Genomic DNA, 14,796 nt, shown 5'->3' with positions numbered 1-14,796 from the left:
AGAAGAAGGGTTCAGCAATTATCTGGCGGGACTGGACGAGAACAAACGATGAGAAGACGAGATGATCAGACTACTCATAGAAGACTTCGACAGACCCTCACCTTCCCGCTCTCCCTCTCCACCACCCCTTATCCGCACACAGGGCGAAGGGATCATATTTCCCGATAGAGAGACGTACCTAACAACTCCCGTTGCCTATATGATGGGACTCATCAAAGGAACACCAAACACTGAGTTTGTGTCAGGACCCACACGACCGGAGGTACAAAGGGCGTTGGAAATTTTGGAAGAGGAAAGGAGCTTTGTCCGACATGCACAAAGGGCTTTGCAGATTTGGGAAGGAACACTCATCGCCCATATTAATGCGGGCAAAAGAAGACTTATGGGTTTGAACCAAACTCCACACCTCCAAGACTCCTTTCATCCCGCTGACAACATCACTCCCATCACCAAATATCACATGCCTACCACGGCTGTGGTATCTCGTGCCTCGTCTTCGACCTCAAATGGAGCACCGCTTCGCCCAATGCTGGGGGCTTATCCCATGGAACGCGGCAGGGGAAGGGATATCTATAGATTCGCGCAGATTTCACCCCGCTACCACGTTATACCCACGCGACTGGGAGTAATCCGCTCCTCTACCCGAACTCGACCTCCCCTCCCCTTCATCGAATATGACTCCAGTGAATCCAACACCCAACCCATCGTCCTCCGCCCTCAAGGTGCTTAGAGAATGAGATGCTGACATCCGGTACAATGTAAAACTGCCGGGGCAAATGACGGTTTGAATCCGTTGGGCCGGTACCCACTGCCATGATGAGACGAGGGACTCGGCTCTAGAACGCAGTCCCCGCATGGTTAGTAACGAGGTGGGGTATCATGATGTCCATACTCAAGAGCTATCGCGTCATGACTCGACAGTGGGCAGCAAGAATCTGTGCCCTAAGTATTATTTTGTATGACTCGGTTTACACATATTGCTTATGTTTTTCCTGGACTACTACTTACCGTCTCTGGCACTGACGGCCTAGAGGGGGGGGTAATGTTATGAAACGCCTCACTTATGCTTACCTACTTTTCCCACCTTCTCGATAAGGACTTGTAAGACCTTTCTCCCAACCATACCTCGAGTTCCCGCTCCATTGATACTTGGTCCATGCTCCTGTTTGTACATATTTATAGATACTGCGGCACAGGGTGGAAGCCTTAGGCTATCCACTTCTGTCCAATCTAAGGACTGCTGTTCACACAGTCTCCTCTGATTCCAAGGCATTAGGATTAGTCCCTCGACTCCTTCTAAACCCCTTAGTATTGTGTGTGGCCTAGGATCTCCTTGTCTCGAACAGCCGTTCATGACAGCTAGAAAGTCAGCAAAAGAGCTACAAGATAATGGTATAGGCATATATGAAGAAGAGTAATGTGCTGAAATAGTATAGAATGTGCCATATCTTTACCTTCTCACTAATAGAGCAGTAGTACTTACTATTTCCTACTGCTAATTAAAGACTTCTTAGTATAGAATTAGTGCTAATATCATGAAATTAGAAACCAATCCAATGCTCACAATATGTTGCTCCCAATTAGGAAATTAGACACTTTTAGATGCTATTAACACTTTTAGATACTTTTAGACACTATTAGATATAATCCGGAGCTAATACAAGGAAGTGGTTTTCCAGATGTTGCCATTGCTGCAATACACCTTTGGCTCCTGTGCTACATGTACAGTTAAGACCATTGTTCCACTTTTCCTCTATAAGCAACTTAGGGAAGAACCTCCTACTCTTGGGGCTATCAAATGAGCAGTTTATAACACAATGCATTTCATTACTATCTTCAATAAAGAGCACCCCAGAGAACTATTCTCTATGATCACATCTTGTGTCAAACATTGAAGACTTGTGTAAAGAAGGAGGGTAGTGCTAGAACCATGTCCTAACATGTGCTTTACATGGGATCTAGAGGATCAGTTATGTGGTACACTTATGAGTGGGATTCACACTAACAAAGTTTTTAGTGCTTATTAACATGCTTATGCATGAACACTTATAGTATATGATTCATTCACAAGCTTTGGCTCAAACATTTACTTATATTGATCATGATTGAGACTCAATGCTTACTGATGCAAACAGACATTTGATATGATTACTATATTAAGATACATTACAGATCATGGATAACATATCTTGATCATTTACATCTAGAAAACCACCTCCTTGTATTAGCTCTGGATTATATCTAATAGTGTCTAAAAGTATCTAAAAGTGTTAATAGCATCTAAAAGTGTCTAATTTCCTAATTGGGAGCAACACATTGTGAGCATTGGATTGGTTTCTAATTTCATGATATTAGCACTAATTCTATACTAAGAAGTCTTTAATTAGCAGTAGGAAATAGTAAGTACTACTGCTCTATTAGTGAGAAGGTAAAGATATGGCACATTTTATACTATTTCAGCACATTACTCTTCTTTATATATGCTTGCACCATGATCTTGTAGCTCTTTTGCTGACTTTCTAGCTGCCTTTAAAAGGAACATAGAAAGAGAGAAATGTGCATTGATGCCCCTAGCCACTTTGTTAGCAGCTTGGCAGCTGTTATAAGAGACTATGAAGACCTCAGTACCTTGGCCTTGCACACAAGATCATTGAAGTTGTCATTGTTAGCCAATGCCTACTACTGGTCATTATAGGACACAACATGTAGGTTGGGCTTAGGGATGTGCTACATGCAGCCTTGCAGACCTTGTCTATCAGTGCAGTGGTTAATACTGTCTTGTGCAGCACATGATCATTACCACTATTGATATTACAATTCTCAGTGCCATCTACACTGTCTATTGCCTTGTTATATAGAAGATGCTCAAACTCATTGTTTTTCTCTAACTATTGGGCTATAGAAAAGACAGTCATGTTAGTATGTAATGCCAGAATGATATATTTGCCTACCATATAGGAAATATGTGCACTAAGCATATTAAGATCATGTCCAACAATCTTGTGCTTATTTATATATAGGCATGCCATATATATACCCTTGTCCCCACCCTCCATTTCACTAGTGGCTATTTGGAAAACCCCTCTCTCTTATTGGATCTTGATTATTTATAATCATGTTTTTGATCAAATTTGCAAATTCAGGTAGCATTGTCTATACTAGTAGAGTCCCATTGAATATCACACTCAATCATAGTTTTACACATTCTAAATCCAAATTGTGTAAGTGCTATAATTTTTTTTTACCCTATATAAAGTATATTATTTATTTTCCATTAGTTTATTATTTTTTAGCTGGTGTTTAAACTAAATCCTGAAAGACCTAACTTTTTGGGCATTTATTGACCTGTTTATTTATTAGATAGAGAAAAGATGAATATTGAATAAAATTTAAGATGTTGAGGTTGCCTATATTATATCTACTTATTTAGATTACCAAGTTTGTATATTAGACCTTGTGGCTTAGTGGCTTAGAGCATTTGTCCCGGGTGCTTGCATATATAAGGTTGTTGGTTCAACTCTGGCAGAAGGCAAGTTTGTTATAAGGTATATTCTGTGTTTAGGTATTGAACTAGTGCTCTAATAGATATGACTTTATAAGAAAGCTATGAGAACTATGATGCTTGATTTATTATTATCATTCCAAAATTTTAAGTTATAATCCATCCTAATAATTCTTGATTTAGGAAAATTATGTCTAATTAGAACAGGTTTAGAGGGGGGGTAAGCTAAAAATGTCTAATCCAATCTTTCATAATTTAGTATAGTAGAGCATTAATTATAGCTAATTAGAGCTTAATACAAGGGGGTGGTTTTCTAGATGTAGCTTACTTAGCATTTAGAAGCACAGACTAGATTTGGATCTAGCCCTAAATAGTGTATACATATAAATAGCCAAGATAAGCTTCTGAGAAGCTTGGCTCATTTACTTTGTATACAACTCAATCTCTGCACTGTGCCTAGCATTTGGCTACCTTCCTAGCTCATGCATTGCAAACTCTGCCAGATCCAAAGTATCATACTTAGTCTGACAAAGCACTGGACCCACTGATACACTAGTAATGCCTTTGAGTGTGAAATACACCTAAGAAACACCCCTACAAGTGCCGGTAGGCAAGAGCAGGTTCTAGTATGCAAGAAACTATAAGCCATGCAACAACCAACAAGGGAGCATACTGAAAGTGTTCAGAGTATAGCAAACAAACAACTCTAAAATCAAAATATTTGGTTGGTCAGTTGGTTGGTCAGTTGGTTGGTTGGTTGGTTGGTTGGTTGGTTGGTTGGTTGGTTGGTTGGTTGGTTGGTTGGTTGGTAGGTCAGTTAGTTGGTAGGCCAGTCAGTTGGTTAGTCAGTGTTTGATCGGGATTCAATTGGGATGCAAAGGGGAGGGAATGGGTACAAGGCCACACTAGATACTGGCAGAGGATGACAAACTAGATGAGAAGAAGAGAGCAAGACAATAAGGGCTCTGACAGAGGGTTGCAATTGAACACAACAACACAAACAAAGGGGCAAAATGCAAACAAGGGTTGGAATGCAATAGCTCAAAGTCTTATGGGCACAAGTACACAAATAGAATTGAAATGAGAGGGAAGCCAAAGCTCCTATATTGTGAGGCCATAGGTGCCCTTTTATAGTAAGCCCGAACAGGTACAAGATAGGGAGATCGGCAGAGACATAGAGCAATCAGAAATGCATGCCAAGAGCGATCAAAGGTAAAGAAGATAAGGGAGTAATGTTGCAAACACTACCAAATAAGAAGCAATAATTCTAAAGCCTAAATAAGTGGAGAGATTGCCAAGGTGAGTCTACATGGACCTGGAGATAAGAACCACATGCCACATGGGTAAACCATTTTAGAAACTTGGGAGCTCTAAAGATAACAAAGGATAGATCAACGGAAGGCATAAGGACAATGATAATTAGAAAGACAGATCTGTTCTGAGCCAACAAAGTGTTTGGCTGCCTCTGATTTGGGACACCGAAGCTAACCAAATGTGCCGACCATGTAAAGCATACCAAACTGATTAGCAATTGGCCACGACAGTCTGTGAAGAGCCCCTAATGTTGAGAATGATGATAGATGTATAAGATGACTGTGAACAGCTCTGAACGACTGTGCAGAGGTCTAAATGGAAAGTTGGCACCTGACAAATGGCTGAGATCGCTGAATGGATTGGGATCGGTTAGTCCTAAGTATGCCAAATAGTCAAAGAATACTGAAAAGCTGCAAAAAGTGGGGTATTGGTGCCTAGGGAACACCCATGCTCATCACCACCTCAAAGCCTTACTTGCTCTCATTATGCTACCATGTATCATGGACTTTCTGCCTATCAAGTCCTTTCCTAGAACCCTTCAGGAAGTAATCTGTTGGATCAGAGAAGATGTCCCTGTTGACAATGATCATCATAATGTCATTGAGAAGCATCTTCTACATCTCTTCAAAGATAAGATCAATCATGATGAGTTCTTCCTTGCTCAGGCACAGCAAAGAGCAATACTCTTCATTCATTGGACCATTACTATTCAGATAGCCTAGGGACCCTCCCTATGTGATTGCAGAATACATAATAAATCCAATGGTTTAATAGGTTGTTGGTTTAACTTAGGCAAAAGGCAAGTTTGTTGTAAGGTATATTCTGTGTTTAGGTATTCAACTAGTGCTCTAATAAACATGAATCTATAAAAAGGCTATGAGAACTATGATGCTTGATTTATTATTATTATTCCGAAATTTCAAGTTATAATTAATCCTAATAATTCCTAATTTAGGAAGATTATGTCTAATTAGAACAGGTTTAAAGGGGGGGTAAGCAGATAATCTCTAATCCTAATCATTCTTAATTATGCATAAATAGAACTAATTAGAGCATAATACAAGAGAGTGATTTCCCAGATGCATCTTGCTCATGCACCCATCTTCTTAAGAACACAGGACACCAAAGACCTATATGGAATATGTTCTGGGCTAGCAATAATCTCGAGCGCGCTGATGAGGTCTGCTGCGCTGAAATACGCCGATCCACGATCGCTATCTGATTTTCTGAGGCATGGATCTTGCAACAGGAAAAAAAAAACATTAAGAGGCGAGTCACTCATACCACGATATCGGGCTGATCTGCAGCTCGCATCCTCGTGGATCCTCATTCGTTCTATTTGTTTCAGCTACATGATCTCCTCTGATTTTGCATTGCTCGCGAACCCGATCGCATATCGGGTTCCTTGTTATGTTTGGATGACCACCCCCTGCCTTTCCTGTTGTCGGAAAATATGCCTTCTCCGATTCGCTCCTTTGGACCTGTGACCTTACGCTGTTGATTTGCTCGTGACCAGATTTCAATTCAGTTCCGCGCACCCGCGCACCCGCTGCTCCTATACGTACGTGCGATAGGGACGACGCGGATGCCCGCCAACCATTGAATCGTTGGCTCTCACACCCGCTATAGCCTTGCTCAATCGTCAGGGTGCAAACGGAACGCGTTCTCCTCAGGCACTCTTGCCCCAATCTGCCGTTCCTGGCATCCTCACTTCGTCCGTTGGCCGAGGCGAAAGGGGGTCAGCGGAACGGAGCCACGAGCATCTGAATCCCAGGGTCTGCGGCATGCCACGGCACTGTGTTCCGGGAATGCAGTCGTGCTGTAGGAAGGTGAGCGGGCCTTGCCATTCCGTCATCTGAGGCATTAATGTGCTGTATCAACGCCTTGAATTCATCGAGTCGCTATTTTTCTACTCTATAGGAGGCAATCAGGACAGATAACAGCGATAAGCATCGAGTTCGCACATATAATATGCTTCAGCCGTCGAACGTGCCATATCGGTGCGTCTTCTTCGCCTGCCGTTCGACTTCGAGGCTCTATTAGGGTTCGATTGTTCGACGGTATACATAGGCCTGTGTAGCAACGGCCTATGCGTTGGTCCCGTGCGACCTCGTGTGGCACTGGCTGGTCAACAAGGGTTAACGTTCACATTCAAAGACGGCAGAGTTCGCGGGTACCGGTCCCTGCACCTGACTCATCACGGAGAAACTCCTTGCCCAGCTGGTCTTCGGCTAAGACAGAGCAGGATGCGATTGAGTGGCTCCTCGCAGTGCGTGCCATAGCTATTAATACAGACCGTGTCGATGGGGTTCGGCGTGCTTCTAGTCTGAAGAACGTGCGCGGGAATTACCCCACCCAGGTGGTCGACTGCTTTGCTTTTGGCCTTTTGATAGATGGCTTTGGAAGTCTGGAAGCTGGGAGAGGCAGTGTCGATCGGGACAATGTCGTAATGTGCGAAGGGCCCGAGGATCTTTGACTCGGGCATGAGGGCGACCTCTGGGGCATGCGTGGGTTCCGCTACGGACATTGGGCGATATTTGGGTGCCTGCGTTTATTGCCGCGCCTGCTGCGTGCACCATACACGGTTTCCAGATAAGTGTCGAGCTGACCTATGTCCCGACAGAAGATTCCAGAGTGCTGCGTATAGTCTTGCCAACTGCCGATATGTATTTTTCTTCAGCGTTGAGAGTCTGGCGACGGCCGTACTACACGCGGGGAACACGGCGGTTATGCTTCTCTTCGCGAAGCATACGGTTTGTTGTGCTTCGAAGGCCGGGACAGACGGGCCATAGCTGCGATGCAAAAATATGCCAGTAAGAGAGTGTTTAGTTGTTCGGCAGTACACAGCACGGAGGAATGGCAGAGTCCCATGACCCACCTATCGAGCCAAACTTACCGTTGGCGTTCCGAGGACATAGGTCGAGCATTCAATGGGCGTGGACGGCGTGCGAGGCCTGGCAGTGGCCTGGCTTAGGCCTGGCTATAATCTGTGTGTCCTTCTGGCGACGGTTCCCAGCGTCGTCTGTGATTTCTCCATGGACAGAAGCCAGCCAGGTCGGGGTGGTTACATACATACGGTGAGTGCCCCGCTCGCTGGGCGCGCGCGCTGGCTGAACGCGAGCGCATGGGAACGGGCGAGGCAAATATTCCGCAATTAGTCCGCCGCATCAGTCGCCGCCAGCCGTAATCGACCCGGATGATGAATGCTGGCTTAAGACAGACGTCGACGCGGCGGATGGTCTCCCACCGCCGCGCTTCCCATGTCTCGCACTTGCGTCGCCACCTTCGCCGACCCAATCTCCTCCGCGAGCGATCCCTTTCTCGCAGCCCGTGCAGCGCTCTCCGCGACGTCGCCCACGCGTCCGGGAACAGACCACACACCCGCGCACTTGTCGTCCCCATCGCCCCCCTCTCCCCCGACCGCGGGCATCTGGCTTCCGAACGAGACCCTCAGCGCAATCCTTGGCTACCTTTCCCCCGAAGCCCTAGCGCAGGTCGTCCTTGTGTCGCGGCGCTGGCACGCCGTCGCCGAGCGCGTCCTTTATGAGTCCATCGTCATCTCCGAGGCCATTCCCCGCTCGTTCCCGCCGCGTTCCCCCAAGTCTCCATCCGCGCCTATTTCACCACCCTCCGTGGACCCTGCCTCTGCATCAGCTTATGTTCCTCCGCGCACGCTGCGCTGCTGCGAAACCCTCGCCAACCGCCCACACCTCTCCCTCTACGTCAGGCGCCTCCACCTTCGTTGGTATACCTCCGCGTCTGCTTCCTCCCATCACCCCACCTCTATCCTCCTCCTCACTCAGCATATCACGCATGCCTTGCTACCCACACTCGCCTCCCTCGCCTCCCTCTCACTCCTCCTCCCGGTCTCCTCGCTCCTCTCATCGTCCGACCTCGCCAACCTTTTCCCCTCTCCGCCGCCGGCGCTCCCAGCGCTCCGCCGCCTTACCATCGGAGGTCTCGGAGATCCCTCGCCCATCCTCCTTGTGAATCCTCATCTCTTACACCTCCACCTTGCCGACACCGACCCCTCCGCACCGCCGCTATCACTCCCGCCTGATGCTCTCTCGGAGCTTCGTGCCTTTCGCGGCCCCATCGGCGCTGCTGTTGCCCTCCTCCCAGGTCGGCCGGTACAAGGCCTCGCACTACTCGATACCTGCGGCACAGGCAGCAGAAGCAGTGGGAACAACAGTAACGGGGGCGTCTCGAGCGCGGACCTCGCCCGCCTGGCACACGCAAGCGCCCCGCTGCGTGTGCTCGACCTCGGCGGCGTCTCGGTGACGCCCCCGCTCCTGCGCGACGTCTCGCGGTACCTCCCGCACGTCGAGCATCTCCGCGTGCGCCTTGCCCTGCGGCACACCTTGCACTTCGCGCTCTCGGGCATCGTAAGTCCCACCCCCACCCCCCACCCCCCCTGACCCCGTCCGATCACGAGCCGTAACCCCCATTCTGCATTTTCCCATGTGCGCCCCGCCAGAGGCTCCTCGCCGCGCTCACCCCCGTCCTCGGCGCGTTCCACACCCTCCGCAGGCTCGACCTGTCGCCTACTCATGCCGTGGATGGCAGCGGCATCGGGGCGGCGGGCACGGCGGAAGAGGAGGAGCGCCGGCTATGCGCCGCGTGGGCAAGCGCATGTTCGTCCCTCTGCCAAATCGTGTTCCCTTCTAGAACTGAGTGGGGGCGCGAGGCGGGAAGCCATGTCTGGGTCTCGCATGCGCCGATCGCCACCGGCCGTTCATTGCAGGGCTGACCACCAGGCGCCGATACCACGACCCAATCGGTGAGACAAAATCGCTGCTCTATCCACCGGAGGCAGATTTTGGGCGTACATTGATACTTTCAACTTGTAGACTGGCCTCCGCGCAACGTAATTATCTGTTTCTCGCTTGTTGGCCATACTTATATTGCGCAAATGGACGTTCCTCGTAAAGTTGTATCTTCCGCGCACTGCACATACTTATATCTTGCACCACCTGTTGTATTGTATGCTCAAAATACTCGCGTCCTCGCTCGAGGCCATCGCTCGCAATTCCACCTACATGCCGCTCAATTAGTAGCTATCTCGCTGTGCATGGATATTGATAGACGCGACACCATACCCAATTGCACAATTACAAGTTTAAGATAAAAGAAAAGAAAAACATGTCGACGAGAATACATCATGGGGACCCGCGGGGGACGCGCGAACAGAATAAAGTATCGATGCCAAAGATGTCCGAATCATAGAATAGACTACACATACTCGGAAAGAGGGACAGAGGTGGATCGTGGATGGGGTGAAATAGATGGATGGATTGGGGTGTGAAAGGATAGTAGAATAATGGTAATCCAGAAAAGATGGGGTTGAAAAGTTTAAAGCGCCCGCGGACACGAGGGGTATATATATTACAAGATAGCCATATTGAGCCTCGGGGTGATCGTGAGTAGCTGCTGCCGTGATAGCAAGTAGTTGCTGGTGGAATCATCGTGTAACCTGGGCCCTGAGATGCGAGCGGGATAGACACGATTCATAATGTTTCGCCTTCGTCAATGAAAATATCGGTATAATGATCCAAGATCGTCTCGACGGCCTGCAGACGAGGTATCAACACACGCCCACAGTCGAAACAGGAGCTCACGACGCACCTTATTTTGCAATCCAGCATCGACCATGATCGGTGCACCGTTTGAGCCGTTGACTGCGCCTTGAGCAAACAGTGTTGGCCCAAACACGATCGCGAGATTTGAAATGGACATGGAATTATGTGCCTCAAGCTGCGCTACCCTGTTTCAAAGTCGGCGCGTCAGCCTTTGACTCGCATGCACTGTGGATCCATATCTTGGGGACTCGTACCGGTGTAAATGCCCTAGAAAGTACTTCAACGTCGCATAATTCGCATCAGGCAACTCGTTGACGCGCTCGTGTAACCGTATGTGCCGAAGTCGGTCGTTCTCGATCTCTATTGTTGATCACATCGGCATCATTGGCATCATCACCGCCTCCCTGCTGGTTAACCGGATGATGAGACGGATGACTCACTAGCAGCTTCAAGAAACCCCTGATGTAAGCCTGTGGTCAGCAGTGGCTCAGGCAGCTCCCGGAGCCACAACTTTAGCACGCTTGTCACGTTGTTAATGTCAGACGCCCATTCGTCCGCGTCGAGGTTCACGGTGTCAAGATCTGTCGCACACGCATCCGAGCCTCAATTCAGCGAAACGGACTTCACGAGCCGCCGTTGCTCCGCACGCGGCTACTCGGTATGGACGAGCGGAACAAAGCGAACTCACCCTTATCAAGCCGTTCCTTGAGCTTCGCAATCTTGCTCATCGTACCGCTGATGCGATATATCCCCTGAGAGTATAGCCCGTACTTTTCTATCGCCTCACAGCATTTGACCATCAGCGGCGGGACCTCGACGTTGTCTCGTGACATCTGCTCCGCGAGATCAACCCCGAAGGACGGGCGACCACGATCAGGCAATGCTACCGAGCCGCCATTCGGAGTGTTCGGAGCGTACGCGACGGGCTGCGTATGGTCTCTATGAGGCGGAAGAGGGGGTAACTGAAACATGTGGGAGTGAGAGCGGTGCGATAGCGATGGCCAGCATTGCTTACGAAGCCTTCATGCTCAGGACCTGTGCGCCGCGGCCCGCGTTGCACGCCGCCGTGTGCATAAGCGTAGTGCTGCATATAGACCTTGAAGTCTGCACGATTGTCGATAGACTCAATTGTGGCTTTGAGCCCAGGACCTGAAACCGACGATCAGTGATGTGATCTGAAACAGGGAAGAACTAAACAGAAGGTACCATCTTCGATTCCCGATGGTGCCAGCGTGGAGCCATCGCTGAGCATGATACTTTCAAACAAGAAAGCATATCGAGTGAGATGATACTGCGTGCCAAGATCAATCTCGTCTGCACATTCTTTCAGAGCCTAACATATGCCTCGTCAGCAAATAAGCGGAGTCCTGACCATTCCAGAAGTGAACCGACACGTAGAATCCGCGGGAGCTGGAAATTGAAGTATTCTTGTCGCAGGCCTTGAGTCTCGTGAACTGATTTCCGATACGAATCTGACGCTGTCGACACCCTCGCTCGGATGTCATCCTCTTGCCTTTGAATCTGTGCAAGCGTAATGGTTGGCGCAATTATCCATCATAAATCTTGCAAAATGACATACATTTCCTGGGTTCTTGCCTTTTAACAGCAATCCGCCTTTGGCTACGGCCTTGCCGATGGCTCTCTTTCCTCCTGGAGATCGACCTTGCATACCTGTATCTTTGAGGGATTCACCTTCCTTTTGGACCAAGATTCGCTCGAGCTCTTCGACGCTAACATCAAACCGGTTTTTGCTTTTCTCTGTGGCCATTTCAGACTCTTGCAGGCTTCGTTCGTAGCGGCTAGCCAACTCTTTTGTCTAAAAATGCGTGTTTAATTGGTCAACATCGAGCGTATGAAGAACGGAGGCGCACCTGTTTTCGGTTTTTATCGACTTCCTTAGCAAGGTTAGCGAGTTCCTCACTCATCTCATTGAGCCTCTGAGCGAAACGTATTCTATTTTCGGCCATTATTTCGTGGATCTTCATCATCGACTGCCAAGAATTGACAAAAGAGCTGTGTATCCTCCCCCTCCAGAAGTGATCAGGAAGGCAAGCACGATGAACAAGCGTACCCAGCTTTTCCGTCATTCATTGAATATACTTCCGATGTTGTCTTCGCCAACTTCTGCATGCCTCTGCCATACTCTTCCTCCAATACTGCTCGTTTCTTGAAAAAGACTGACGCTTCCTAGCAAAGACTGGTATTGAAAGGGACATAGGCAGGAAACAAGACCGTGTGCGTACCCTACATGAAACCATACTCTGCTTTATTCGATCAAGTAGCAAGGGAACACCGCACTGGATTAATAAGGAGATAAGTCGCAGACAAAGTAGCTTAAACACCTTCTACTTACATCCAAGTCGCACAGCGCAAGAAGAACAGTCTCATCAAATCCCGGCTCAACAACACTCATCTGTTCTGGTATGGCAGACTGCTTCTTTTCCGCAGCGGTGGAGACACTGTCCCGCCACCTTGAAGTAGACGTTCTACCTATCGATTCGGTGTCTGTACTCGCGCGCGGAGGTGAGGACGATATAGAGTTCATAGATGGTATCGCGGACGGGTTAAGGGTAGTGGAATTGCTGGAGGACGGTGGCATCGGTGAATGTGGATAACCAGCAGGTAAAGGATGGGAACTGTAGCTGGTCGCGGGAGAGCTCAGCTCTGGATAATCAGTACTGTCGTTGGCGTGTCGCGAGAAGCCATCTTCAGACATCGTTGGATTCATCGATGCCTATGAGCACGATAATGCCGTTGTGGTCGCCGTCACCGTCGTCGCTACTCAACGCTGCCGCGGTCACTGTTGTAAACGGGCTCGGTGATGAGAAGGCCCAAAGCAGGGCGATTAGATAATCATATTGATAACCTGCCTCGGCAACTCCCCTGCGGCTGCCAGCAACTTCCACACTGTGCAATTTGTCCTTCAGCTGTGTCTATTGCTGTCTATCTGTCCTCTGCATCCGTGTTCCTTCATCCGGATAATATCAATGGTTCTTTTGAAACCACGAGATACGATGAAGTGCTTCAACGTTGGATTGTGTCGATGAATTGTCTAGATTGACTCCCATGACTGTCGTGCGTCTGATGTTCAAGTGCGCCTGTGCTATTGAAACAGATCACAAATATCCACAAGTCTCCTATAAAGATGTGAGAATGCCTCCTTAGCTTATATTGATCCTACACTCCATACAGTTGCTACAAAGAACTGATCTAGCAGGACCTCGCAGATGTCTAATGTTCTGACTGCAGGCTTCAGCCCTTGTCAAAATCCCCGATATTTAGATAGGCTCCTGGTAATCTGGTGAACAGCTTGTATCTATCTACCGGTTTGGGTTTCTCAGAGATGCTTGTGAATTTCTGGGTTTGTCTTCGTCACTCAATGATCTACATTTGCCTAACTTGCACAGAGTTACGCCGATCTCTCCCGTTGCACAGCATGAATGTATTGTGTGCATAATGTGTTGTGGTCAGTATAATTTTCAATTACACGCGATACTTACAGCTGCAGGGTCGTGTTGGAGAGGGTGAATCGCCGCCCAGCACCAGCTCCAGGTATCACTAGGCATGAGGCGAGGAAGTCTTATCGTTTAGCGCCACTCTACTCGCGATTTGAGATCTTGGCATCTGACTCGTCTGTTGAATCCACATTTAACGTTCTCGTCCGACTCGGTGTCTGAGATACACACAGCAGTCCTCTGTGAACCAGAAAATGCTTCTGACTCAATTAGGCGTGCTAGCTCTGAGTCGAACACTGACAGAGGCTGTTCACGTTTACTGCTCTTCTGCGATCTGCCTTATCGGGCGCGCATCCTCCCGGGCTCTCGGACACGCCGATGTTCCTCATTTAATGGCTTCTAATCACGTCGGCTTTCGAGTTATGGCACTCAGAGTGCGGCCTCGCTTGCACGGTACATTCAGACGACGACCTGGCTATGGGCGTTCGCTTTAGACGCCCGTCCATTTCCGGCGCTTCGCGGTCTGCTTCCCTGGTCCTTGGAACGTGGGGACATGGCGCTCGCCACATCTCACTTCTTTGATCGCGCGTACAAGAGATCCATCGCTTGTCATAGTGTTTCAACGGTGCCGTAATACATATCGCCTATGGAAGCTACAGCGCAGGTTACTCCGCATCTACTAGATAGTAAAAATGATAACCTTAAAATTGAACCGCTTTCCTTTGACCCGCGAAGTTCACCTGCACGCGTTGGTATGTATGTTCAATGCCTCGTCTTTTGAAGAGCCCTTTCACAAGGCAGGAAGGAACGCTGTATGAGTCTCTCGCTAACTATGAAGATATGACTGCATCATACGCAGACGCACGAGTCAATGGCGGCAAGTCAGAATTCTCTTCAGCGTCTCCAATGACGACGTCGTCTATAAGTCTTACATCCTAAAGGATAT

The 14,796-nt window shown here is 48.3% G+C and overlaps 5 protein-coding genes across 5 annotated transcripts; 2 read left to right on the top strand and 3 right to left on the bottom strand.

The window, feature by feature from the left end:
- Positions 1 to 61: 61 nt before the first annotated feature.
- HETIRDRAFT_453743 (uncharacterized protein) lies at positions 62 to 730 on the top strand (the record flags this gene model as incomplete). Its single annotated transcript, XM_009551247.1, has 1 exon — positions 62 to 730. The coding sequence occupies one exon, from the start codon at positions 62 to 64 to the stop codon at positions 728 to 730; it is 669 nt and encodes a 222-aa protein (XP_009549542.1).
- Positions 731 to 6,954: 6,224 nt separating this feature from the next.
- HETIRDRAFT_453742 (uncharacterized protein) lies at positions 6,955 to 7,343 on the bottom strand (the record flags this gene model as incomplete). Its single annotated transcript, XM_009551246.1, has 2 exons — positions 6,955 to 7,047; positions 7,113 to 7,343. The coding sequence occupies 2 exons, from the start codon at positions 7,341 to 7,343 to the stop codon at positions 6,955 to 6,957; spliced, it is 324 nt and encodes a 107-aa protein (XP_009549541.1).
- Positions 7,344 to 8,076: 733 nt separating this feature from the next.
- Positions 8,077 to 9,234, top strand: HETIRDRAFT_324194 (uncharacterized protein; the record flags this gene model as incomplete). The annotated part of the gene is made up of 2 exons (XM_009551245.1): positions 8,077 to 8,407; positions 8,471 to 9,234. The coding sequence occupies 2 exons, from the start codon at positions 8,077 to 8,079 to the stop codon at positions 9,232 to 9,234; spliced, it is 1,095 nt and encodes a 364-aa protein (XP_009549540.1).
- A 645-nt stretch (positions 9,235 to 9,879) lies between these two features.
- On the bottom strand, positions 9,880 to 10,899 carry HETIRDRAFT_441297 (uncharacterized protein). Its single transcript, XM_009551244.1, has 4 exons — positions 10,836 to 10,899; positions 10,650 to 10,755; positions 10,442 to 10,580; positions 9,880 to 10,386 (listed from the first exon to the last, which is right to left on the bottom strand). The coding sequence occupies exon 4, from the start codon at positions 10,279 to 10,281 to the stop codon at positions 9,976 to 9,978; it is 306 nt and encodes a 101-aa protein (XP_009549539.1). The 5' UTR covers positions 10,282 to 10,386; positions 10,442 to 10,580; positions 10,650 to 10,755; positions 10,836 to 10,899; the 3' UTR covers positions 9,880 to 9,975.
- Positions 10,343 to 12,808, bottom strand: HETIRDRAFT_323566 (uncharacterized protein; the record flags this gene model as incomplete). Its single annotated transcript, XM_009551243.1, has 12 exons — positions 10,343 to 10,580; positions 10,650 to 10,755; positions 10,836 to 10,976; positions 11,084 to 11,357; positions 11,411 to 11,544; positions 11,602 to 11,728; positions 11,788 to 11,916; positions 11,975 to 12,211; positions 12,267 to 12,408; positions 12,467 to 12,582; positions 12,639 to 12,692; positions 12,749 to 12,808. The coding sequence occupies 12 exons, from the start codon at positions 12,806 to 12,808 to the stop codon at positions 10,343 to 10,345; spliced, it is 1,758 nt and encodes a 585-aa protein (XP_009549538.1).
- Positions 12,809 to 14,796: the final 1,988 nt, after the last annotated feature.

This window comes from Heterobasidion irregulare (genome assembly GCF_000320585.1).
Source record: "Heterobasidion irregulare TC 32-1 unplaced genomic scaffold scaffold_08, whole genome shotgun sequence".
Taxonomy (NCBI): domain Eukaryota; kingdom Fungi; phylum Basidiomycota; class Agaricomycetes; order Russulales; family Bondarzewiaceae; genus Heterobasidion; species Heterobasidion irregulare.
The sequence above is the reverse complement of the archived record's forward strand: the minus strand, read 5'-3'. Positions and strand labels throughout refer to the sequence as shown.

Bases quoted from the DNA above. Each gene is read 5' to 3' on its own strand.
- HETIRDRAFT_441297 (XM_009551244.1), bottom strand. From the start codon at position 10,281: ATGATTCCACCAGCAACTACTTGCTATCACGGCAGCAGCTACTCACGA.